General features: G+C 38.8%; 1 protein-coding gene and 1 long non-coding RNA gene across 2 annotated transcripts; one reads left to right on the top strand and one right to left on the bottom strand.

Moving 5' to 3' along the window:
* Positions 1-418: 418 nt before the first annotated feature.
* LOC119884194 (arginase-1-like) lies at positions 419-20198 on the top strand. Its single transcript, XM_038694657.1, has 8 exons — positions 419-582; positions 672-744; positions 14293-14467; positions 16487-16646; positions 16736-16830; positions 17311-17415; positions 18694-18830; positions 19753-20198. The coding sequence occupies exons 1-8, from the start codon at positions 448-450 to the stop codon at positions 19914-19916; spliced, it is 1044 nt and encodes a 347-aa protein (XP_038550585.1). The 5' UTR covers positions 419-447; the 3' UTR covers positions 19917-20198.
* LOC119884196 lies at positions 16543-22231 on the bottom strand. The gene is made up of 2 exons (XR_005440954.1): positions 22172-22231; positions 16543-16857 (listed from the first exon to the last, which is right to left on the bottom strand). It is a non-coding gene; the product is annotated as an uncharacterized LOC119884196 (long non-coding RNA).
* Positions 22232-22641: the final 410 nt, after the last annotated feature.

Here is a 22641-nt window from a genome sequence, read left to right as displayed (position 1 = left end):
GAACTGTCCTGAGGTCAGCTTAAATGGATCTTTTTCAGTACCAACCTGTTGACAAACACCCAAGACACCAACAGCTCCGTCAACATGCAGATGAAAACAGGGAGATGACTGCAGCTGGAGCTTAATCAACAATCAACTTCATTTTAATTAGTTTGGATGTTGTAATGTTCAGCTCAGAGGTCATGTGATCGGTTTCATAAAATCCTCTTTCTATATTTATTCTTTCTGAGTTTCATTATTACTTTATTCCCGTATGCATCTGTTTCCTTGTGTAACACTTCTGCTAAGTAGGGTTTTGAATTGTAATCGAGTATTTGTGCACATTGTTTTGGTTTCGAAATGACAATCACCTCCTCTCCCGGCCGCCCCCACCGTCAGCTCGGTGACGTCACCGGGTAGTTTAAAGCAGCCGCCTGTCGGTGACGGTGAGTCTGCGGATCAGTCAGCATGATGAGCGCGAGGACGCTGCGGCAGCTCGCGACGCTTTCCAGGCGGAGCCTTCAGCATCATCATCATCATTATCATCATAATCACCAGGAGAGGTCCGTGGGGATCATCGGGGCCCCTTTCTCCAAGGGACAGGTGAGGGCACGAGACGCGGTTCACCTGTGTGTGTTTGTGTGTGTGTGTGTGCGCGCGCTGCCGTCACAGCTGTACTTCTTCTTCTGCAGCCTCGAGGCGGAGTGGAGGGAGGACCGGACCAGATCCGAGCTGCGGGGCTGCTGCACAAACTGCAGGAGCAAGGTGAGTAAAATACTCTGTTACAGCCGCTGCATTTACTCTGAAGTAAAAAGTACACAAGTATTCTCAGCTTCATGTAGGCTAGTTAAAGTATCAGCAGTAAAAGTCGCTTACCAGTACTGCAGAGTGCAAATACTGCATTTAACATTATATTATTTAATAATGTAAATATTGTACATATCATTTTTATATTGATACTCTTTATATATTTATTTATCTTCCTACTTTTACTGTTGATGAGCAACTGCGACAAAAAGATTTGATTTCCCCTCAGGGATCATCATGTATTATGAGCTTGTATTTAAAGTATCAGCAGTGAAAGTACACAAGTATTTCTACTTCATGTAGTTAAAATATCTTTAGTAAAAGTACACATGTATTATGAGCTTGTATTTAAAGTATCAGCAGTAAAAGTACACATGTATTATGAGCTTGTATTTAAAGTATCAGCAGTAAAAGTACACAAACACATAAATGTTATTACATTTAAATGAATAACATTTCATTTTAAAATGAAAACAGACTGTTTGTTTATCGTTCCTGTTATTTATCTGTAAGAAAACAGTTTTAAAAAATAAACTTTTAAATTATAAAAATGTGTAAAAATATTTAAAATAATTGTTCACAGTGTCGATGTCTTCACTCAACTTTATTAGCAATCAGTGCTGCGACACGACGTTAATCTGAGGAGACTGACGTGCGTGTGTGTGTGTGTGTGTCTGTGTGTGCGTGTCTGTGTGTGTGTGTGTGTGTGTCTGTGTGTGTGTCTGTGTGCGTGTCTGTGTGTGTGTGCACTTACCAACCTATCTAACAGTGGACCTCGACGTCGTTACACACCCACTAAGAGGGGACTAAAAAGTGAACAGGGGACATTTTTTAGGTCCCCTGTTGGACATGCTTTAAATCATGCTAAAATCATGTCTAAAACCATCTGGTAAATTTTTTAAACTATTGTCAAGAGGGGACCTGCAGGTGTGTGAGTGTTTAAGTCCATACTCAGCAGTGCCTCTAGTGGATCAAGCAAAGATTTTAACGACTCATTCACACACGTCGTTCTTAACACTCCCCTATAGAGTGAATGGCTTGCAGCCCCAGGGAGTCTATCAGACTGTAGAGGGGCTATTATACAAGCTACTCAGTAAAGAAAGCTGTCACTTGAAACACAATTTCTTAATTTTTTCTAACAAAATATACAGGCTGAGTTTTAGTCGATGTCTTGTGTTTTAAGATCAACATGTATTAAAATACAGGGCTACACTGAAGGCCTGGAGAATTTTAGATTCTAAATAAGGGAACAAAAATAGAAAAACAGCCAGGGTAGAATTATAAATAAAATGGTCAGTATAAAGATACTTTTATGGTTTTAATTCATTATAAAAAATGAATGAATTAATAAAAAATTATTTGACATTTGTTATCTAGAGATTTTAACTTGTTCAGTCGCAAAATACTAACCTGACCAGATTTCACAAGCACTGGACATCAATACTTCCCCCCCCCCATTATATTTGTGTGCTTAGTCTACACTTAAAGATATGCATTTCATTTATTGATTTGAATTACAGAAAAAGGGACCACACTTGTACTGTGTGGAACGACAGGAGTCCACTGTTCGCTTGTAGATGATGACACAAGTTCCCTCTTAGATAGCATGGAGCGATAATCACACTCCAACTTGTGTGAAAATAATAAATAAGCAAATTTAATCGTACTTTTGAGACAAAATAAACTAACTAAATAGTCTCTTTATTTTCTATACATTCTTTTGAAACAAAATATAAAGGCTGAGTTTTAGTGGATGTCTTGTGTTTTAAGATCAACATGTATTAAAATAAAGGGCTACACTGAAGGCCAGGAGAGTAAAATGAATTGTAGATTCTAAAAACCGGAACAAAAATAGAAAAACAACCAGGGTAGAATTAGAAATAAAATGGTCAGTATAAAGATACTTTCTTTACAGTTTTAATTAATTATAAAAAAAATGTATTAATTAATAAAAAATATTTGACATTTGACATCTAGAGCTTTAAACTTGTTCTGTCCCAAAATACTAACCTGGCCAGCTTTCACAAGCACTGGACATCAATAAAAAATTTTTTCATTATATTTGTGTGCTTAGTCTACACTTAAAGATGCATTTCATTTATTGATTTGAATTACAGAAAAAGGGACCACACTTGTACTGTGTGGAACGACAGGAGTCCACTGTTCGCTTGTAGATGATGACACAAGTTCCCTCTTAGATAGCATGGAGCGATAATCACACTCCAACTTGTGTGAAAATAATAAATAAGCAAATTTAATCATACTTTTGAGACAAAATAAACTAACTAAATAGTCTCTTTATTTTCTATACATTCTTTTAAAACAAAATATAAAGGCTGAGGTTTAGTGGATGTCTTGTGTTTTAAGATCAACATGTATTAAAATAAAGGGCTACACTGAAGGCCTGGAGAGTAAAATGGATTTTAGATTCCAAAAAAAGGAACAAAAATAGAAAAACAACCAGAGTTGAATTATAAATTAAATGATTAGAGGTAAGATACTTTCTATTCAGTTTTAATTAATTGTTAAAAAGTATTTCACATCAGACTTTGACTACAGCTTTAAACTTGTTCAGTCCTAAAACACTAAACTGACCAGTTTTCACAACCACTGAATGTCAATACATTTTGTCATCATATCTATGTGCTTAGTCTACACTTACAGAAATGCATTTTATTTATTGATTTGAATTACAGAAAAAGGGACCACACTTGTACTGTGTGGAACGACAGGAGTCCACTGTTCTCTTGTACATGATGACACAAGTTCCCTCTTAGATAGCATGGAGCGATAATCACACTCCAACTTGTGAGAAAAAATAAATAAGCAAATTTAATCATACTTATGAGAAGAAACTAACTACAGAGTGTCTTTATTTGGTATAATCTGTTATTGTAAGAAAATATAAAGCCTGAGTTTTTATTGAAGTTATTTTCAACAAAATACAAAGGTTGAGTTTTAGTGAAATTCCTAAATTGTTTCAAGCTTCAGACTACTAAAATGATAGACTACCCAGTAGACAGCAGAATGAGTATTTTAAAAGCACAAAAAGTGAAAGTAAAAACAAAATGAATACAAAGGTCAGCTGCAAGATCTCTTCATTTTTAATCAATGGATTTAATGCTGTTAATTATCATGATACATGACCAGTGTTTGTATGTGTCCTAAATCTATATTTAGGAAGTTGTTGCTCGCAAACACATTGACAACAGACCTGTCTGTCAATTGAATAGTTAGTTTCCTAAACACCGCTGCACAAATCTATCCAACACAATGTTGTCAATGTCGGAGACCCACCTTCAAAAAAGTTATCAGCAAGCATGTAAGGAGCCTAGCTAATAAGGATAGCTATGTTAGTTTTTGAATACAGCTGTCAAAGTTAGAACGCTGTGCATAACTGGTAGTCAGTAGGTGTGGCCGAGATGAGCTACTTTTGTACAGTTGAAATCACATCATGTCGAAACTAAAGTGTGAAATGTTGAAAAGGTTAGTTTAGCTACAAATGAACAAGTTCATATGTGCGTGTTTAGGTTTTATGATGTGGTAATTAAGGGGCTAAATGAAGCCTGTCTCTGAAAAATTGAAAATCTTTCTAAAATGCTTCGGCAGTACATTTGTTCTTAGCCTTAGAGAAAGGTCCACAGAGACATTCAGACACACTTTACAAATAATATGAAATAAGCAAAATGGACAATTCGAAAATTATAATCTAAACCAAATATATAAGCTGTAGTGTTGTTGTTTTTGTTTTTTAGAAAAGTGTCACCAGCAATGTTCTCATTGTAGCTTTTTGAAATGTGGGGTTAAACATTTGTTGGCGAATAGAGAAGCATATTTGAGGGCTGTCAAATGGTGCAGCATCGTAACAATGGAACTTAGAGTTTGCATCAACTGGAGAACACACAACCAGTGCTGCATTAAGTTCACACTGATATTTGGCAGGTATTTGTCTTTATAGATTTTTACATCTCATATTTTCAACTTCTTTCTTTAGCATGTACAGTTTAAATGTGTGTTAGTGATTTTAATAGCCATTGAAATAGTGATGAGTTACCTATAGATCATCTCAGAACCATCACAACGTTGGATGGCTATTCATAACACAAGTTGTTCAACCACAAATAGAAAACAGTACAAAATATACAGAACTATGTTGAAGCAAACTTTATTGAATGTGCTTTTAAGCTAAGACACACACAAACTCCTAAACTGAAAGTTCCTCATGTGCCCACCCTCTTCTGTGTTCTTACACTGAACAAAATTATAAACGCAACACTTTTGTTTTTGCCCCAATTCCTCCGGTGAGTATGCTGGCCATGCAAGAAATGGGATGTTTTCAGCTTCCAGGAATTGTAATCCTTGCAACATAGGGCCGTGCATTATCATGCTGCAACATGAGGTGATGGTTGTGGATGAATGGCACAACAATGGGCCTCTGGATCTCGTCATGGTATCTCTATGCATTCAAAATGCCATCAATAAAATGCACCTGTGTTTGTTGTCCATGAAACACGCCTGCCCATACCATAACCCCACCGCCACCATGGGCCACTCGATCCACATCTAGGACATCAACAAACCGCTCACCCACACGAAGCCATACACACGTCATCTGCTCTGCACAGTGAAAACTGGGATTCATCCATGAAGAGAACACCTCTCCAAAGTGCCAGACGTATGTGAGCATTTGCCCACTCAAGTCGGTTATGATGGCAAACTGCAGTCAGGTCGAGACCCCAAAGAGGATGACGAGCATGCAGATGAGATTCCCTGAGATGGTTCCTGACAGTTTGTGCAGAAATTATTTGAGGATGCTAAACGATTCTTGCAGCAGCTGTCCGGCTGGCTGGTCTCAGACAATCTTGGTGGTGAAGATGCTGGATGTGGAGGTCCTGGGCTGTTGAGGGAATAGAGAATCGGTTTGTTATCAAACCCAGACATTTGTTTTATAGTACTTTAATGCCACTGTGTAATCGTTGAGGACTTCTTTAGTACCATAACAAGGAGCACTCTCAGAACCGGGCCCCTTCTTTGGAGTCAGTGATGTGTCTTCAAATATATTCCTGCAAGAATTCTCCTGGCTCAGTGTTTTTGGTGGTGATTTTTATACTGATTAAATGAATTATCTGTCAGTCTGTCTGTCATCAAATTCCATGAACGACCAACACTATCTCAGCAGTTCTAACACTCGATGAGGATCTTATGCAATGTCACCCTAAGGGTTTGGATTTGTATCTACATTTATATAATACACATCAAAATTGTACACTATGTATGATGGCAGTGGGTATTTCTTATTTTAATTGTTGCCTGCTTAGCTTGACTGACTTGCTGAGAGATCAATATTGTTCTCATATCTGAACACAAAATCAAGCTATGCCTTTAAACCATTTTCAGGTTGCTCCTTACATGGCAACATATAACTATATATAGTGTATAATACTATGCACACACTTAACAATGCTCCATTTCCTTATAATTCATTAGCAACCAAGAAAGTTGTAGTTAAATAGTATTGAATAGAGAATCTTATGTTCTGATCTAATACCTTTCTCCTTGTAGATGAATCCTTTCTGAAATTTGGCTTTTTCTTTCTCAGATGCAGTGAAGTTGCAAGGCTTCCTTTTTAGGAAAAACCCTTCTGGTTCTCATTTTCCAGTGAAATGTTTTACAATATGATAACTTGGGTGACTTTGTAAAACAATATAAGCTATCAGTACTTTTTCTGTGTACATATATGTATATAGGAATGTAAGGAATAAAATACAATAAAAGTAGAATCAGTTAAAATTCTATGTATTAGTATAAATAATATTCATACTATATACACCCTATATACAATATACAGGTAACATTCTACATAGGTGTAAAAATATTTACACACTAAGCAATCAATATACAATAACAAACTGTCTGTACAATCTGATACAGTCAGAATATACTATGTTATACAATACTATATATATACTGTATATATATATGTACATGTTTATATTTAAATTTGATAGTTTAGTTACAAACAGCCTTGATGAAAACATACAAGGGGTATTGGTAAAAATGTTCAACTTACCTCTCGCTTTGGTCTTCAGGATGGAAAGATGAAAAAGTTTTTCAAAAGAACAACACAGGTGAAATATGTCTACATACCGTTAAGATAGACAGATAGATAAATGGATGACTGGTAAACGATTAGTAAGAATAGTAAAGAAATTTTAAAGTTGGTTTTCTCCTTCAAAAAACTGCATACTTGTCAACACTTCCACAAGACACCAAAGACTGCCATGCACCTTCTCTGAGGAGCCCAGAATATATATACACAATCCTGACTAGCTATCTGGACAGTGATTGGTTCTTAGGATAAGACATCAAATGCTAACTACTGCTGGCATAGTAATGCAAATGTTCTCTGGCAATTAGATATAGGTTTGATTTACTTTTGTTTACTGTGGTAGACATGTCAGACATACTGCTTGAAGGTATTGTTGTGGATTTTTTAGAAAGAGTTACACATGTCTTCAGTTAATGATGTAGATTTAAAAGAATCCTCTACATTTAAGTGACTAGAGCCTATGTGATTCACAAATGTTTTAAGGTTGAAATGTTGAGAGCTGTCTCTGAGAAGTCATCTTGGGTGAGGGTTGTGAAGTTTCAGTCATTGTTCTCCATTGTGTGCAGCGTGGGGGATGGTTTCTTGTTGCTGACGATGGTCGTTAGGGCGTCAAGATCGCAAACCAGTGACTTGGCCTTTGTAATGCAACTTCTCTGGAGTCTTGTGGGAGATATTTTGAAACTGTAAAGCAGATGTACAATACTCCACTTTTGTTGAAAATTGTACCCTATGTTACAAGCTACTCACAAAAAGTAGCTAAATAAGGTGTTTTACACCAGAAAACATCTACTAAGAATTAGTATAATAACCATACATATGTGCGATTTAGTACACCCCCAAAATAATGGGGTTGAATAACTTTTAAAATATCACCAAATGAATTTTAAGCGATTGTGTATAATATGGAGTTAATTTATTACACTAGTATGGACAAAAATACAGCAACACCTACACATTACTTTTATGACATCCCATTCTAAATCCATAGGCAAGATTTCCCTTAACAACCCATGAAAACACAGCCCCTACCAAATTTATTAGGACAGGGGTAGCACCTTTGCCCATATAGTGTATTTGGATGGAAATCTATCTCAAAAGAAAGAAGACTGATGGTCTCTCTGATTGGTCTGACACATGATCAACAATGCTTAAAGTCACTGAAAAGGTTTACAAGCAGTGGGAATCATTTAATATGTAAGGCTTACAATGAATGTCAACCAGGCATTCATAGTCATTCAAATTCTAGGTCACTCTCTTCTGATGAATTTAAACTTCTACGTATATTAAGTGTAGTGGTGGAGTTACCTACAGCCTGTCTCAGAACCAACATAATGCCTTATTGTCTTGCTCAGATTTTTATTATTTGGTCATTTGTCCTTGCTTTTTGTGCTTCTACCATAGGTATTTAGGCTATGTAGTTAAAAGGCTTCTGTTTTATTTGCCTTAATTGTGTTTATTGAGTGTTTAATTTATTTTGTGTTACATGCCACTTGTGTCAGGGATACTATAATTTAACAGTGGTGAGAACTTCTCTGAGGCTTACCAATATTGTAAATATGCTATACAAACTGGCATACATTTCTTTTAAGCGTATTGCTGAAACCCAAAATGTAGAGTGGCCATTATAGTGCAGTATACAGTAAATTGAGGGTCAAAGTTAAGAGAGAAGAGAGCAAGAAACTTTCAGTTTATGAGCGTGTGTCTTCAGGAGCATGTGCACCATACACAAATGAGTTCTTACTGCAGTGGCCCAGTTCTAATCAAACCTGTGGCTTATTAGCATGCATCTCCTCTCTCCTGTATTTATTTTCTCTCTTTGGCTGTACCATCATCAGATTTTTATTAGAATTGGGTGTTTGGGCACTTTTACTAAACATATGTCTACATATATTTCTACCGTTTTCTTTTTGTGGTTGTAGGAAACTGTTATGAATTAGCATCCAATGCAGAGTTAAGCTAAATACAAAATCCTGGAGAAAGTGTGAGTGCTGTCTCTGAGAGGTGACCTGGAGCAGGTGAGGGGTGTGAACGTGTGTCTGATTGTCTGCAGTGAGAATCTGTGTCTGATTGTCTGCAGTGTGGGGGAGGGTTTCTTGCGACCAATGATGATCGTTAGGCCTTTGAACTTGAACTACTTAACATTTCACACTTGCACCCAATATTGTGTCTCGCCTAGTCTTGTAAACTTAGTGTCTCTTCAAACCCCAAGTAACCACAGATTATATTTAGTTTAAATTATAAGTTTCTCTTAGAAATTATCAATTTCTTTTTTATTTATTCATGCTGGAGTGTGAGTGTCAATCCATGCTATCTAAGAGGGAACTTGTGTCATTATGTACCAGCCAACAGTGGACATTTTTGTAATGCAAAACAACAAACAAAATGCATTCCGTTACATACAGATTAAAGATACATGTACATTGTAAAATTGATTGAAATCCTGTGATTGTCATAATTGGTCAATATACTGGGAAAATTGGGGGGCTAAATCCTTTCAAAGGGCTGGTGAAAGTTCATAATAAATCTGTTTTTAGCAAATAAAAAAAGAACATTAAGAATCTTCCTGCTGACTATTTACTTCCTAATTTAAATTTATTTATCATGCTTGAGGAATATTTAATGATGTTGGAGTGTGACTGTTGCTCCATAGGATCTAAGAGGGGACATGTGCCCTATGTAGCAACAGTGGATTCCTGTCATTTAATGTGTCATCGGTAATAGTCTTTTTGTCATGGGTAATGTGGGTTACACATTTCTTAGCAAAGGACAGCAGCTTCTCAGGTGCAGGATCAAACTTCAGGCTCTTGAATTTTTAAGTAAGTAAAATTTTGTGCTTTAATGTTTTGTTTGGAGAAAGGAGGCAAGTTCAGAATAGGGAATGTGTGTGGGTCAAAAAGCGTCAAATACCAGTGAACTAGTTATGAGCAATACTTTTGAATGAAGAACATATTATGAGTTGGAAAAGACTTAATTGAGAGTTATTTGGAAACTATTACTTGTTACATAACAATAGACCTTATTTACAAGTATAACTAAAGATTCTATTTAGGTTACATTATAATTTTCTTTTAAGAATCATACATTTCTTTTTTACTCATCCATGTTGCAGTGTGAGTGTCGATTCATGCTATCTAAGAGGGAATTTGTGTCATTATATACCAGCCAACAGTGGACATTTCTGTAATGCAAATCAACAAACAAAATGCACACCTATAAATATAGATTAAAGAAACAAGTACATTGTAAAATTGATTAAAATCATGTCCTAATTGGTCAATATCATATTTGGAAGATTTGGGGGCTAAACCATTTCAAAGGTCTAGTAAAACTTAATAAATATGTTTTTAGCAATTAATAAAAAATTAATACAAAGTATCTTGCTGCTGACCATGTTGTTCCTACTTTTTATTTATTTATCTTAAAGTACTTATGACTCTCCTGACTTGTGGGCAGCCCTTCATTTTGATGCAGTGTCAAGATTGAAAATGGTTAAGCCATCAACTAAAGCTGAGACATCATATTTCATTACAAAACAATAATAACAAATCATGCTTGAGGAATATTTAATGATGTTGGAGTGTGACTGTTGCTCCATACTATCTAAGAGGGGACATGTGTCGTTATGTAGCAACCAACAGTGGATTCCTGTCATTTAATGCCATACAAGTGTGGACCTTTTTTTCTGTAGGCAATGCGGACCAGTAAATATTATGCATTCCTGATGAAAACTCATCAGGACATTAATGCTTCATGAATTAATTTGGGTAGCCCTTTATATTAGGGCTTGTCCATAAAGTACACAGGTACATCTAAGCTTGCATGTCTGTAACTAAACCAGCATTTTCATTCCACACTTCAACAAGGGATCGACTTTGCCTCTGGATGTCATGTCATCGGTAATAGTCTTTTTCTCATGGGTAATGTGGGTTACACATTTCTTAGCAAAGGACAGCAGCTTCTCAGGTGGAGGATCAAACTTCAGGCTCTTGAAGGTTTAAGTTGGTAAAGTTTTACTTATGACTCCCCAAACTTGTGGGCAGCCCTTCATTATAATACAGTGTACATGTTTAAGCCATCCATTAAAGCTGAGACTTTATATTTCATTACAAAAACATAACAAATCATGCGGAATAATTATTGATGCTGGATGTTGGAGTGTGACTGTTGCTCCATACTATCTAAGAGGGGACATGTGTCGTTATGTAGCAACCAACAGTGGACTCATGTCATTAAATGCCATACAAGTGTGGACCTTTTTTCTGTAGGCCTAATGCAAACATGAAAATACCATGCATTCCTGATGAAAACCCATCAGGACATCATTTTATTTGGGTTGCCTTTTATCTTACAGTCTGAAGCTTAATACTAGTTAGGAAATCTACTATTGCTGAGCCTTTAAGTTTTGTTTCAAAAGCATATTATCAAATCATGTGTCAACAGACTGCTTAGTTGAGATTATATTTTTCTCATAAGTATTATTGTTTTTGATTCAAAACCAGTCTAAGATTCAGTTATTAAGAGCAAATACAAAGTAACTCTTTAAAATGCATACATCACAGGTCATAAAAATGACCATCCCACACAGAAGAATATGAATTCCCCTAAGAGAAAATTAAAATAAGTGCACTAGTGTAATAAGATATTTATTATTTAAACGGTATTTGAAACCTAGATCAAGTAATTTTTGTTGGTAATACTGTAGTGCTTGATATCAATGCATGCAGCAAAGTTACTTCTGAATTAAAGTTTAAAGTTTATTTATTTTCAGTTAAAGTGATTAAAGTTTGGATCACGGTGAAATGTTTACACATCGCTCACATTAAAGTTAAATTATCCATTTTTGAAAGAAACAAAGAAAGTCTTTGAAGGTAAAAACAGTCATTAGGTGAGAATGAGCACAGACAGTTCCACTGCATAACAATGGAGGTCCCCTCTTGGATAGGTAGCTATCGTTTAAGGATCTAAGTCCCCTCTTGGCAATTTCTTTAAAAAGCAAAAAAAAGCAAATTTACAGTAATATTATGTTAAAAGACAGTAAAAGTAAATTTTGTATTATATTTATTTTACTTCAAAAGGACTGGAAACACAGGTCCACACTTGGCAGTTTACTCCGACGGTGCACTGTTGGATAGGTACGCGTGTATGTGTGTGTGTGTGTGTGTGTCTGTGTGTCTGTGTGTGTGTGTTTGTGTCTGTGTGTGTGCGTGTCTGTGTGTGTGTGTGCGTGTGTGTCTGTGTGTCTGTGTGTGTGTGTGTGTGTCTGTGTGTCTGTGTGTGTGTGTGTGTGTCTGTGTGTCTGTGTGTGTGTGTGTGTGTGTGTCTGTGTGTCTGTGTGTGTGTGTGTGTGTCTGTGTGTCTGTGTGTGTGTGTGTCTGTGTGTGTGTGTGTGTCTGTGTGTCTGTGTGTCTGTGTGTCTGTGTGTGTGTGTGTCTGTGTGTGTGTGGTGCACTTACCAACCTATCTAACAGTGGACCTCGACGTCGTTACACAGTAACAGCTTAAAAGTGAAAGTATCAGCAGTAAAAGTACACATGTATTATGAGCTTGTATTTAAAGTATCAGCAGTAAAAGTACACAAACACATAAATGTTATTACATTTAAATGAATAACATTTCATTTTAAAATGAAAACAGACTGTTTGTTTATCGTTCCTGTTATTTATCTGTAAGAAAACAGTTTTAAAAAATAAACTTTTAAATTATAAAAATGTGTAAAAATATTTAAAATAATTGTTCACAGTGTCGATGTCTTCACTCAACTTTATTAGCAATCAGTGCTGCGACACGACGTTAATCTGAGGAGACTGACGTGCGTGTGTGTGTGTCTGTGTGTGTGTGTGTGTGTGTGTGTGTGTGTGTGTGTGTGTGTGTGTGTGTGTGTGTGTGTGTGTGTGTGTGTGTGTGTGTGTGTGTGTGTGTGTGTGTGTGCAACCTTGATCCTGCAGCAGCAGGCGGGTGTTGCTGCTGTTGTGGGGACATGAGTCTGTTTACACAGCCACATGTGGGGACTCCACATGTAAATCATTAGATTACAGGACGAAGCACAGGTCAGCTCTGCAAAGTCATCTTCCACTTGCAGGCTTTTCTTTCCCTGGGGTTTCAGTCCACCTGAACATTAATAAGTACCTGAGAGGAAACTTAAAACTTCATCCAAAAACTGTCTGAAGAACATTAACACATGATGTCATCATGTTTCTCCACCTGTCTGAAGCGACACTCTTACCCGACGAGGACCTCTAGTGGCCGTGTGAACAGTGACGTCAGGATGTCCTGATACCAGAAATTTAGTAGTCGATTCCGATACCACGTTAAATAAACCCACAACAATTAATCCCATAATAATCCCATAATTGACTTCAACATGGACTCCTTTACAAAAACATTTGAACTTTAACACCTAACAGCTGAGAACGAGAGGCTGTCCAGGACTGACGAGAGGTGCTTGGATGTTAATATATTCATAAATAAGCAAACTCTTGAAATTACAACCTGAATGAATACCTTGTTTTTCTTATGAAATGTTTGAGGGTGGTCTCCGTCTATACTGGCAGTAATCTGAGATTTTAATGTAGAAAAACAAAACAGTTACTGGTGATTGAAATGGATCCGAACTCCTCCTACAGTAACAGGTGGTTGGACAGACGTTCAGTTCTTATGCAGGACACTGGGGGAAATTTCCAACTAGACGCCACCTGAAGTTGGATTTCCTACTTGTGAACTCAGAGAAAAAATATGAACCTCGACTTCAGGAGTGGCAGCGTCACACAACAGTGTCAGCGCCCACGGAAGCTCACACTGTAACTGGTAAACCGTAAACTAAAAGGCAAAGGAAAGGATTAAATTAAAATAATGCATATTAGTATCAAACAGTAAAACTTGCTCTGCATGTAAATTGATGCAGAACTATTTTGTCAGTATTATTAGGCAGCTGGTTCCAGTAAAGAATCTCTGAAAGTCGTCCCAAAAGTTGTTCAGGAAAATGTTCAAAACGTTTGTTAATGCAGCCTCCGACTTTGGCTGACTTCTGAGGATTACCAGCTGATGTAGCTACAAGGACACTCAGTTAACGAGTAACTTGCTGCAGATGAAACAGACGAAACTAAAACTTAAACAACCTGTTTGATTCTGCAGTATGTGTCGATGTTTCACAAGTCACTCATTTCACCAGCAGCAGGCCGCTCTGTCTGCGCTCACCTGTTTACTTTGCATTGCAAAATGAAAAGATTTGCACACAGAGCAGCAGCAGCAGCAGCAGCAATGATCTGCCAGCTGTTAATGTTCACTCAGAGAGAAATCTGCCTGTAATGAAGCCTTTTCAGGTTGTTAAACTGAATCTAGTGAGCAGCTCCTCTCGCCTCTGAGGTTTCTACTGAGAGCGTTTGTGTTTGTGTCTGCAGGCTGTGCAGTGAAGGATTATGGGAACCTTAAGTTTGAGGAAGTGGCGGACGACGAGCCGGTGGGTCGGGTGAAACGTGCGCGGGCGGTGGGCAGCGCCAACCAGAGGCTGTCAGCGGCGGTGCAGGCGGTGAAGCGGGACGGACACACGTCGGTGATGCTGGGAGGAGACCACAGGTGAGTCTCACAGCTCCCTCTGGAGACACTACCTACTAAAACACCTGGTGGGAAGTCAGTTCGTCAGCATGTAGTTTAGACTAGAATTGCATTGAAAGTGTAAATGATGTTGTAACATCTTTTGCTAATGGAAAAGTGACCCAGCTGCTTGTTTAGACAGGAGACCGAATGTTTAATTGACGTTGGTTTAAAGGATAATTTTTGGTTTTTCTAAACAGGGGCCCTCTTTTTAAATATGTTGGTGTTAAAATGACAAGAAGGTATAAAAGGTTTTGGAATCCGTGCAAGTTGCTGCAGGAACACATGGTGAAAACGAGGGAGAGGAGTTTGTTGTGTCCTTTGAGGAGCAGCAAGACTTTAATTCCTAACAATATTCCAACGTGACAAACTTCTCTCTCCAGCTCTGACTCGTGTTCGCACCTTCGTCTTCCTGCAACAACTCGCCTCTCACGAGATTTCAGAGCGAGACTTCAGTTTCCTGTTGTTGTATTTGATGCTCTGTTGATGCTTGGATGTTGTAAGTCGCTTTGGATAAAAGCGTCTGCTAAATGAGTAAATGTAAATGTAAAAACAAAGGGGGCCACTGGGGTCCCTCTCAGGGATCCTTTCTGGGATGTCGTCAGACACTTGGTGTAACAGTCTGAGCCTGTCAGGGCAAAAAGAAATGCTTGTTGTGGACGCCATTTTGAGGGGCGCAATCACCCTGAAGGAATACGTTACAGCTGCTGCAGCATGTACTGCAGGGAGTCCATGAAAATAGAGCTCAGGTTTAAAAATACAGAAAGTATTCTCGAACCGAAGGTTCAGGTCTGAAAGATGAGGTGGAGCAGTGCTGGACGTTTTGGTACCAGAGGGAACTTTTCTACGTCTGAGTTGTTGATGGGCAGGATGTGTTACACTCGGGTCTAACGGCAGTGCTTGAAGGTGATGCGCTTCCAGAAGTGTAAAGACAAATAATAATAATGATGAGTCCAGGTAGTGTTGAGGTGGAATGTATTAAGAGTAGAGAGTATTGCACTAACAGGTCTGTTACTGACTAAGAGTCTGTGTGTTATCTTTTACATGCTGCTGATACCAACACTCTGAATCTCAGTTTTACTGTGGTAAATATTTAAAGACGTAGATTGTTGGCTTTGGTTTGTGTCCAAGAACAGCAGTCTGTCAATCATCCACCTGCAGGACACAGTCCAGATCAAACCGAGTGATCGATCCGTGGGGGGTCACTGGACCTTTCAATACTGAAGTTCTCTGGTTGGTTTTATTTAGAGCGCACGTGTACAGACAACAAAATACAGAAGATTTACATGGTCGGGACAAAAGGCTGCTTGCTGTTCATATTCTCTGAGAACATTTAAGTCACAAAGGTTACACCTGAAAAATCACCTGAACTGCAGGAAACAAACATCTTATTTCTCAGTTTCAGGGCTTTATGAAGACATTTTAATCATGTATGCCAGTGAAGTTTAAAACTAAAAGATTGCCTGTAATGAACTCTTTCATTTAAACTTCAGTCAGTCACTTCGTGAACTGTGGATACATTTAATTGGTCTTTTCACATCAACAACCCTGTGAACCTGCACAAAAATAAGTTAAGGTGTTATATTAGTTTGATAATATAATAGTAATACCATTTATTTACCAAAGTAATAAGCAGGTCATAGCTTGGTATTAACAATGTGTATATTGAAATGTATGTAACAGGGTGACAAGGGGCCGGAAACAAAGGGGAGTACTGAGAAAAACGATTTAGTAATATTTTGGAAACAATTTGGTAACCTTGTAGCAATAAATAGGTTAAATCAGTGCAATATTTGGTAATATAGTGACATTAAAGGGTAATTAATAGGTACTAACAGGTTTTTCACAGTATTATCGGCTGCTATGAGCGTAAAGCTTCAAAATCACGTGGAAGTCAAACATGTTATTATTATTTTATGATGTGAAGTGCTACTGAAATTAAAACATTTAATATATGGATATTGAGCTCTCACTCCCTGTGGTTCGTCATGTGTCCATCAGTCTGGCGATTGGTTCGATCCACGGTCACGCGGCGGCGGTCGGGGAGCTGAGCGTCGTGTGGGTCGACGCCCACGCCGACATCAACACGCCGCTGACCTCGTCCACCGGAAACATCCACGGGCAGCCCATGTCCTACCTCCTCCACGAGCTGCACTCAGAGGTCAGTCCTGAGACGAGATGCGTGTTTGTTTCAGAGCGTATCTTCTCATCACGCAGACCGGGTGCTGAATGTTGTTCCTTCCTCACCAGGTTCCCGTCTTGCCAAACTTCTCCTGGATCAAGCCGTGTGTCTCGGCCAAAGATCTCGTCTACATCGGATTGAGAGACGTGGATCCCGGGGAGCAGTAGGTTTCTGAGCTGATCTGGAGTCACTTAGACGGGAAAGACAGAGAAGATCCACATTTAAACGAGTTCATTTAACTGTTTAGAGAAGATTAACGTCTTTTCCTGTCTCAAGATTTAATATTCAATACTACTGTGGAACCAGGATATTCTGATCTTAATGCGTCCTAGTCTTTCCACTGAGACGACTCTGCATCCACAGACTGGATGGTGGAAGAGTCTGCAGCTGCTCTGTCAGGCTGTATGCAGTCACAGCAAGGCGTTCAGCTAAATGCTAACATGCTCACAGTAACAGTGCTAATCTGCAATATTTACCCTGTTCCCCATCATAGTTTAGCGTGTTAGCATGCTAACATTAGTAGCAAACACTGATGGGAATGGCATCAGCTCTGCAGGTATTTGGTCCAAACCAACAGGTATTGGACATTTTTGTAGAACATAATAAGTGAGGAATTAAAAGAGTCATTCTTTTGTTTCCCCAGTTACATCCTGAAGCTGCTGGGTGTGAAGGTGTTTTCCATGTCGGACGTGGATCATCTCGGTGTGGCCAGAGTCATGGAGGAGACATGTGACTACCTCTCTGCCAGGTGAGCTCCACCTCCTGCATAACAATCACCTATTAGCACTCTCAGGAGCCACCTTGCTACATCCTAACAACACCAAAGGAGCTGCAGATGATTTTCAATGAAAATTAGTCAGAAGTGAGATAAATAATTAGTTTAGGAAGGTTTGGGCACAATCTGCAGGTTCAAAGAATGCTATTTAATTACACTAATAAATGTTCCTGCACTGTGGATTGTAGACCACTACAGACCTGTAGACCACTACTGACCTGTAGACCACTACTGACCTGTAGACCACTACTGACCTGTAGACCACTACAGACCTGTAGACCACTACTGAACTGTGACCACTACTGACCTGTAGACCACTACAGACCTGTAGACCACTACTGACCTGTAGACCACTACTGACCTGTGGACCACCACTGACCTGTAGACCACTACTGACCTGTGACCACTACAGACCTGTAGTGACCACTACAGACCTGTGACCACTACTGACCTGTAGACCACTACTGACCTGTGACCACTACAGACCTGTAGACCACTACTGACCTGTAGAACACTACAGACCTGTAGAACACTACTGACCTGTAGACCACTACAGACCTGTAGACCACTACTGAACTGTGACCACTACTGACCTGTAGACCATTATTGACCTGTAGACCACTACAGACCTGTAGACCACTACTGACCTGTAGACCACTACTGACCTGTGACCACTACTGACCTGTAGAACACTACAGACCTGTAGAACACTACTGACCTGTAGACCACTACAGACCTGTGACCACTACTGACCTGTAGACCACTACAGACCTGTAGACCACTACTGACCTGTGACCACTACAGACCTGTAGACCACTATTGACCTGTAGACCACTACTGACCTGTGACCACTACAGACCTGTAGTGACCACCACAGACCTGTAGACCACTACAGACCACTACTGAGGTCACACCGGTACAACAGCATTAACAGCGACACTGTTACAGTGAAAACATTTAGTTTTCACTGTAAACAACAGTCTGTGGCTGATTTGACTGATGTTGTTTTGAAATAGGCTACTAGAGATCGGTTCACTTCTACCGACACTAAAATATCCCCTGAATCAGTATTCACGATGTCTGTGTGTTGTCGGGATGTGTGAGCTCCCTCAGGGTCCGAAGTCCAACCACAGCATGGATTTAAACTATGAAGCAGAGGAAACTACCACAATGATTATTTTAAGCTTGCTTCCCTTTGTTGAGCACATGTCTGCACTGTAAAAATAAATTCTAATAATCTAATTTTCACAGTGTGAAGAAACCGATCCACCTGAGCTACGACATCGACGCCATCGACCCCTCTGTTACCCCGGCGACCGGGACACCTGTGGTGGGAGGACTCACCTACAGAGAGGGCGTCTACATCACTGAACACCTCTGTCAGACAGGTACGACTCAAAATACCAACAAACATGGAGCCAGACAATATTTTGTCACGGCTATACAGTAAATCTGAGGCTACAGCTGGTTAGCTGAACATCTAAACAGCTAGACTGGCTCGGTCCACAAGAAGCAAACTCCACCTGCCAGAAGCTCTAAAGCTGTATATATATATAGATACAGCTTGGACCAGACTTTTCAGTTTGATCTGAACCAAAATTACAAGTGTGAAACCTTCCCTGGACGTGGTCTGGAGCCTCGGCCCGGATCAAACCAACCCGAAAGCAGTTTTTGCATGGTTTGGACTAAGACCATTTACAGGAAGATCAGCTGGAAATATAAAATGCAGGGAGAAATGCTCTGAAATAAGGACTCAATTATAAATAAGCCACGACTGCTCATCTAAAAAACAGACTCCTCCTTTCCTGCCGGCAGCAAGGACATTTATTTAGCAAGTTTGAACTTGAACCTGTGCGGCAGGATCTTTTAGGTTTTATTGATGCGTTAAAACAACACAAATGCAAATGATTTATCACTTACATCTTACATTGAAATTCAGTTCTTCCAGAAAAGGTTCAATTGAGGTGCAGTAGTGTTTCAGTTCAACAGTAAACCGATTTAGTAGGTTTGGATCCAGTCCATGAAGTACAAAGTACAACATATGTCACACTTGACATTCTTGTCAAAGCTACTGACAAGACAGACACACGTCCGTTTACAAGCCAAGACGCAGCCCACATAAATGATCACAACAGGACGCAAGCATGTGAAGTTCTTTAGTGCGTTTGCATAATTACAGTGTAAAACCAAACCAAATGCATCAAAACACAAACTTTGGTTTGGAGCTTGGTGCCGACTTTCAGGTGGCCCTTAGTGCCCTTACTTTTTAAGTATTTTAAAGGTAGCCTCACTGCTGTGCTTGTCCTGCAGGCCGTCTGTCGGCTGTGGACATGGTGGAGGTGAATCCTCTGAGGGGTCAGTCCAAAGAGGACGTCCAGTCTACAGTCAGCACGGCGGTGGACCTGCTGCTCGGATGTTTCGGACGCCTACGTGAGGGAAACCACCCGCAGGATTACCAGCTGCCCCGGCCTTGATACCTAAAGGTCTCTGATCACCAGCAGGAACTGAACCGACGATCAGATTCATACTTAAGCACCTCAGAGATGATTAAACTTCCAAATTTTAAACTTCAACAGCCAGATTACGAGATGTCAGAACATAATGCACTTGTTTACCAAAGCTTCTGATCAGTGAAAGTTTAAACCAAAGAAACTCCCTGTGAAACAAAAAGCACTTTTTATGTCATTTCTTGATTCATCTACTGTATCAATTACGTCTTCTTTTTTAAATATTCCAATAAAATATTCCAAATTTGACGTCCTCTGATTGCTCATTTTGTCCAAAACCCAAAGATATTCAGTTACAGTTATATAAAATAGAAAGAAGCAGCAAATCCTCACATTTAAACGGTCACATCTTGCAAATGTTTGTCATTTTTTGCTTGATAAATAGTATTCTGTTGATTGATGACTTGTCTGAGCTCAAACTTTTAAACAAATTACATCAATGTTTTAATCTTTTCAAGCCAAACAGGATGCAGAGGTCAGGGCTGGACCTGTGTCCCTGGTCAGGCCACGCTCTGGACAAAGCATTTGTTGGGGGCTCTGTGTCTTTAGAGACTTTTATTCCTGCATTCTTGAGAATTTTTGCAGTTCATCATTAAATGAGCCACTAAAATACATTTTCAAAACTAGAAACAACGATCTAGCTCTTCTTGAGTAAAGCAATCACTGTTGCTGAGGCCTGAGACTTCAATTTAAATAAATCATCAATCTAAACACATCACTGACTGGCTGTGACGCTTGTCCTTATCTCTGCTGTCTAATATTCACTCATGTCAGCGCCGGCCTGTGGTGGGTAAAGTCCAGTTATCCCCATAAAAATCACTTGAAATAAAAGTACAAAATGACAAACCTACTCCAGTAAAAGTGTAAAAGTATTTATAATAAACTACTCAAAGTACAAGTTTGCTTGTGTTTTAATATTGTAAAGTGTGTGCAGGGCAGAGATCTTCTCTTCTTGTGTATCGGGTCTGAAACAGCCTCTGTGTTGCATGGTTATTTCTAGGGAATGCACTTTGCTTGTTGGTTATCTCTAATTGAGCTCTCTTTAATACAATTATTTTCCATTATTAATCTACATCACGGTATTGATGAGATCACTTTAAACGATCTGGCTGCCGAGCCTACTATTGTTGCCTGCCTGTGTCTTTTCTGAAGGACATGGAGAAAACCCAAAGCACTTGCTTTGAAATGAGGGCGCTACACATGATCTGCCTTCTCCAATAGCTCAGGCATCCAATACACTATGATTATTCCTTAAGTATCTATTGTAGCATGCATAGTTATGTTTTAATAAACTTATGAGAATTAAAACCAAATTATGAATTTTAATATTCAGAAAATATTAATTCATAAAGCTTCTCGTTTCGCGGAGCACAACCCGAGATTCTGTTAAACTTATAGGAAGGCCCTCCGTAATGCCAGAGCAGCGTACTACTCGTCATTAATAGAGGAAAATAGGAACAACCCCAGGTTTCTTTTCAGCACTGTAGCCAGGCTGACAGAGTCACAGCTCTATTGAGCCAAGTATTCCCATAGCTCTCAGTAGTTACGACTTCATGAGCTTCTTTAATGATAAAATTCTAGCTATTAGAGACAAAATTCACTAAGACCTGCCCTCAACTGGCACCAACTTATCTCTAAACTCAGGAACCTTAGAAACAGCTGTAGAACCAGATACATGTTTAGACTTTTTTGCTTCACTCAATCTTTACCAACTAACTTCAATAATTTGGGTGCGTACATCCTTCCGTTGTGTGTTTTTGACTGATAATTGGAGGTTTTTCATTGATTTAAAGACTTTATTAAGTAATAAAACTTGAATGAACTAGTAGGTGTTTATGACAATAAATTTATCATTAAAAAAGTATAGCAGTGAGTTATAAGTAAAGGAGGAATCTCCGGGGCCAGCAAAGGATCAGTAGGAGGTTTCTTCATTGATTTGGAATCAAGTCAGTCTTTATTATTAAACAAGTAAAGAATAAATTGAAATAATGACATTAAAGCAGTAAAATAGTATAATGGTGAGTAAAAATTAAACAGCATTATAAATTACCTTCAACAGCATGCAGCAAAATAAGAGAGAGTTCCAAAATTAAACTTTGTAAAATCTTTGCTAAAGCTTTGTGTGACAAACTTACCATCATTAAAGAACTAAAGAATAAAATGAAATAATTACAGTAAAATAGTATAACAGTGAGTTAAAATTAAACAGATTTTTAAATTACCTTCAACAGCATGCAGCAAAATAAGAGAGAGGTCCAAAATTAAACTTGTTATAATCTTTGCTAAAGCTTTGTGTGACAAACTTGCTATCATTATCACTCTAAAGCTGTAGCCTAGTCTTAAACTTGTGAGTCTTAAAACTTTAATCCTTCTAGAGTCTGTGTCTCTTCTTCTCTGTCCTCTCTCTTTCTGGTGTAGCATAGGCTGTGCAGGGTGAATTGAGGAATGTGCTCCACCCCCCGCACCTCCTTCCATCCCTCCCCTCCCTCTGTTTTCTCAATGAGCCGTGTTGTGTGTTTTAACTGTCATTAGCATCTTCAGGTAATCTTGTAGACCAGTTATGGAATAGAGTTATCTATAACCCCAGACTCTGATTAAAATCGGTCTGGTTTTATCAGACAGAGTTCATTTTTGAAACAGGAACGTCTCGGGTTACGTATGTAACCCTGGTTCCCCGAGAAGGGGAACGAGA

The sequence above is a fragment of the Micropterus salmoides genome, unplaced genomic scaffold (assembly GCF_014851395.1).
Source record: "Micropterus salmoides isolate LMB-PRFRI ecotype aquatic unplaced genomic scaffold, ASM1485139v1 Ms_hic_scaffold_3266, whole genome shotgun sequence".
Taxonomy (NCBI): Eukaryota; Metazoa; Chordata; class Actinopteri; order Centrarchiformes; family Centrarchidae; genus Micropterus; species Micropterus salmoides.
This window is presented reverse-complemented; position numbering and strand designations above follow the sequence as displayed.

Excerpts from the sequence above, each read along its gene's own strand:
- LOC119884194 (XM_038694657.1), top strand. The coding sequence starts at position 448 with ATGATGAGCGCGAGGACGCTGCGGCAGCTCGCGACGCTTTCCAGGCGG. Across the intron at positions 16,647-16,735 it reads TCCACGAGCTGCACTCAGAG|GTTCCCGTCTTGCCAAACTT; the intron begins GTCAGTCCTGAG and ends CTTCCTCACCAG. Across the intron at positions 18,831-19,752 it reads TGAACACCTCTGTCAGACAG|GCCGTCTGTCGGCTGTGGAC; the intron begins GTACGACTCAAA and ends CTTGTCCTGCAG.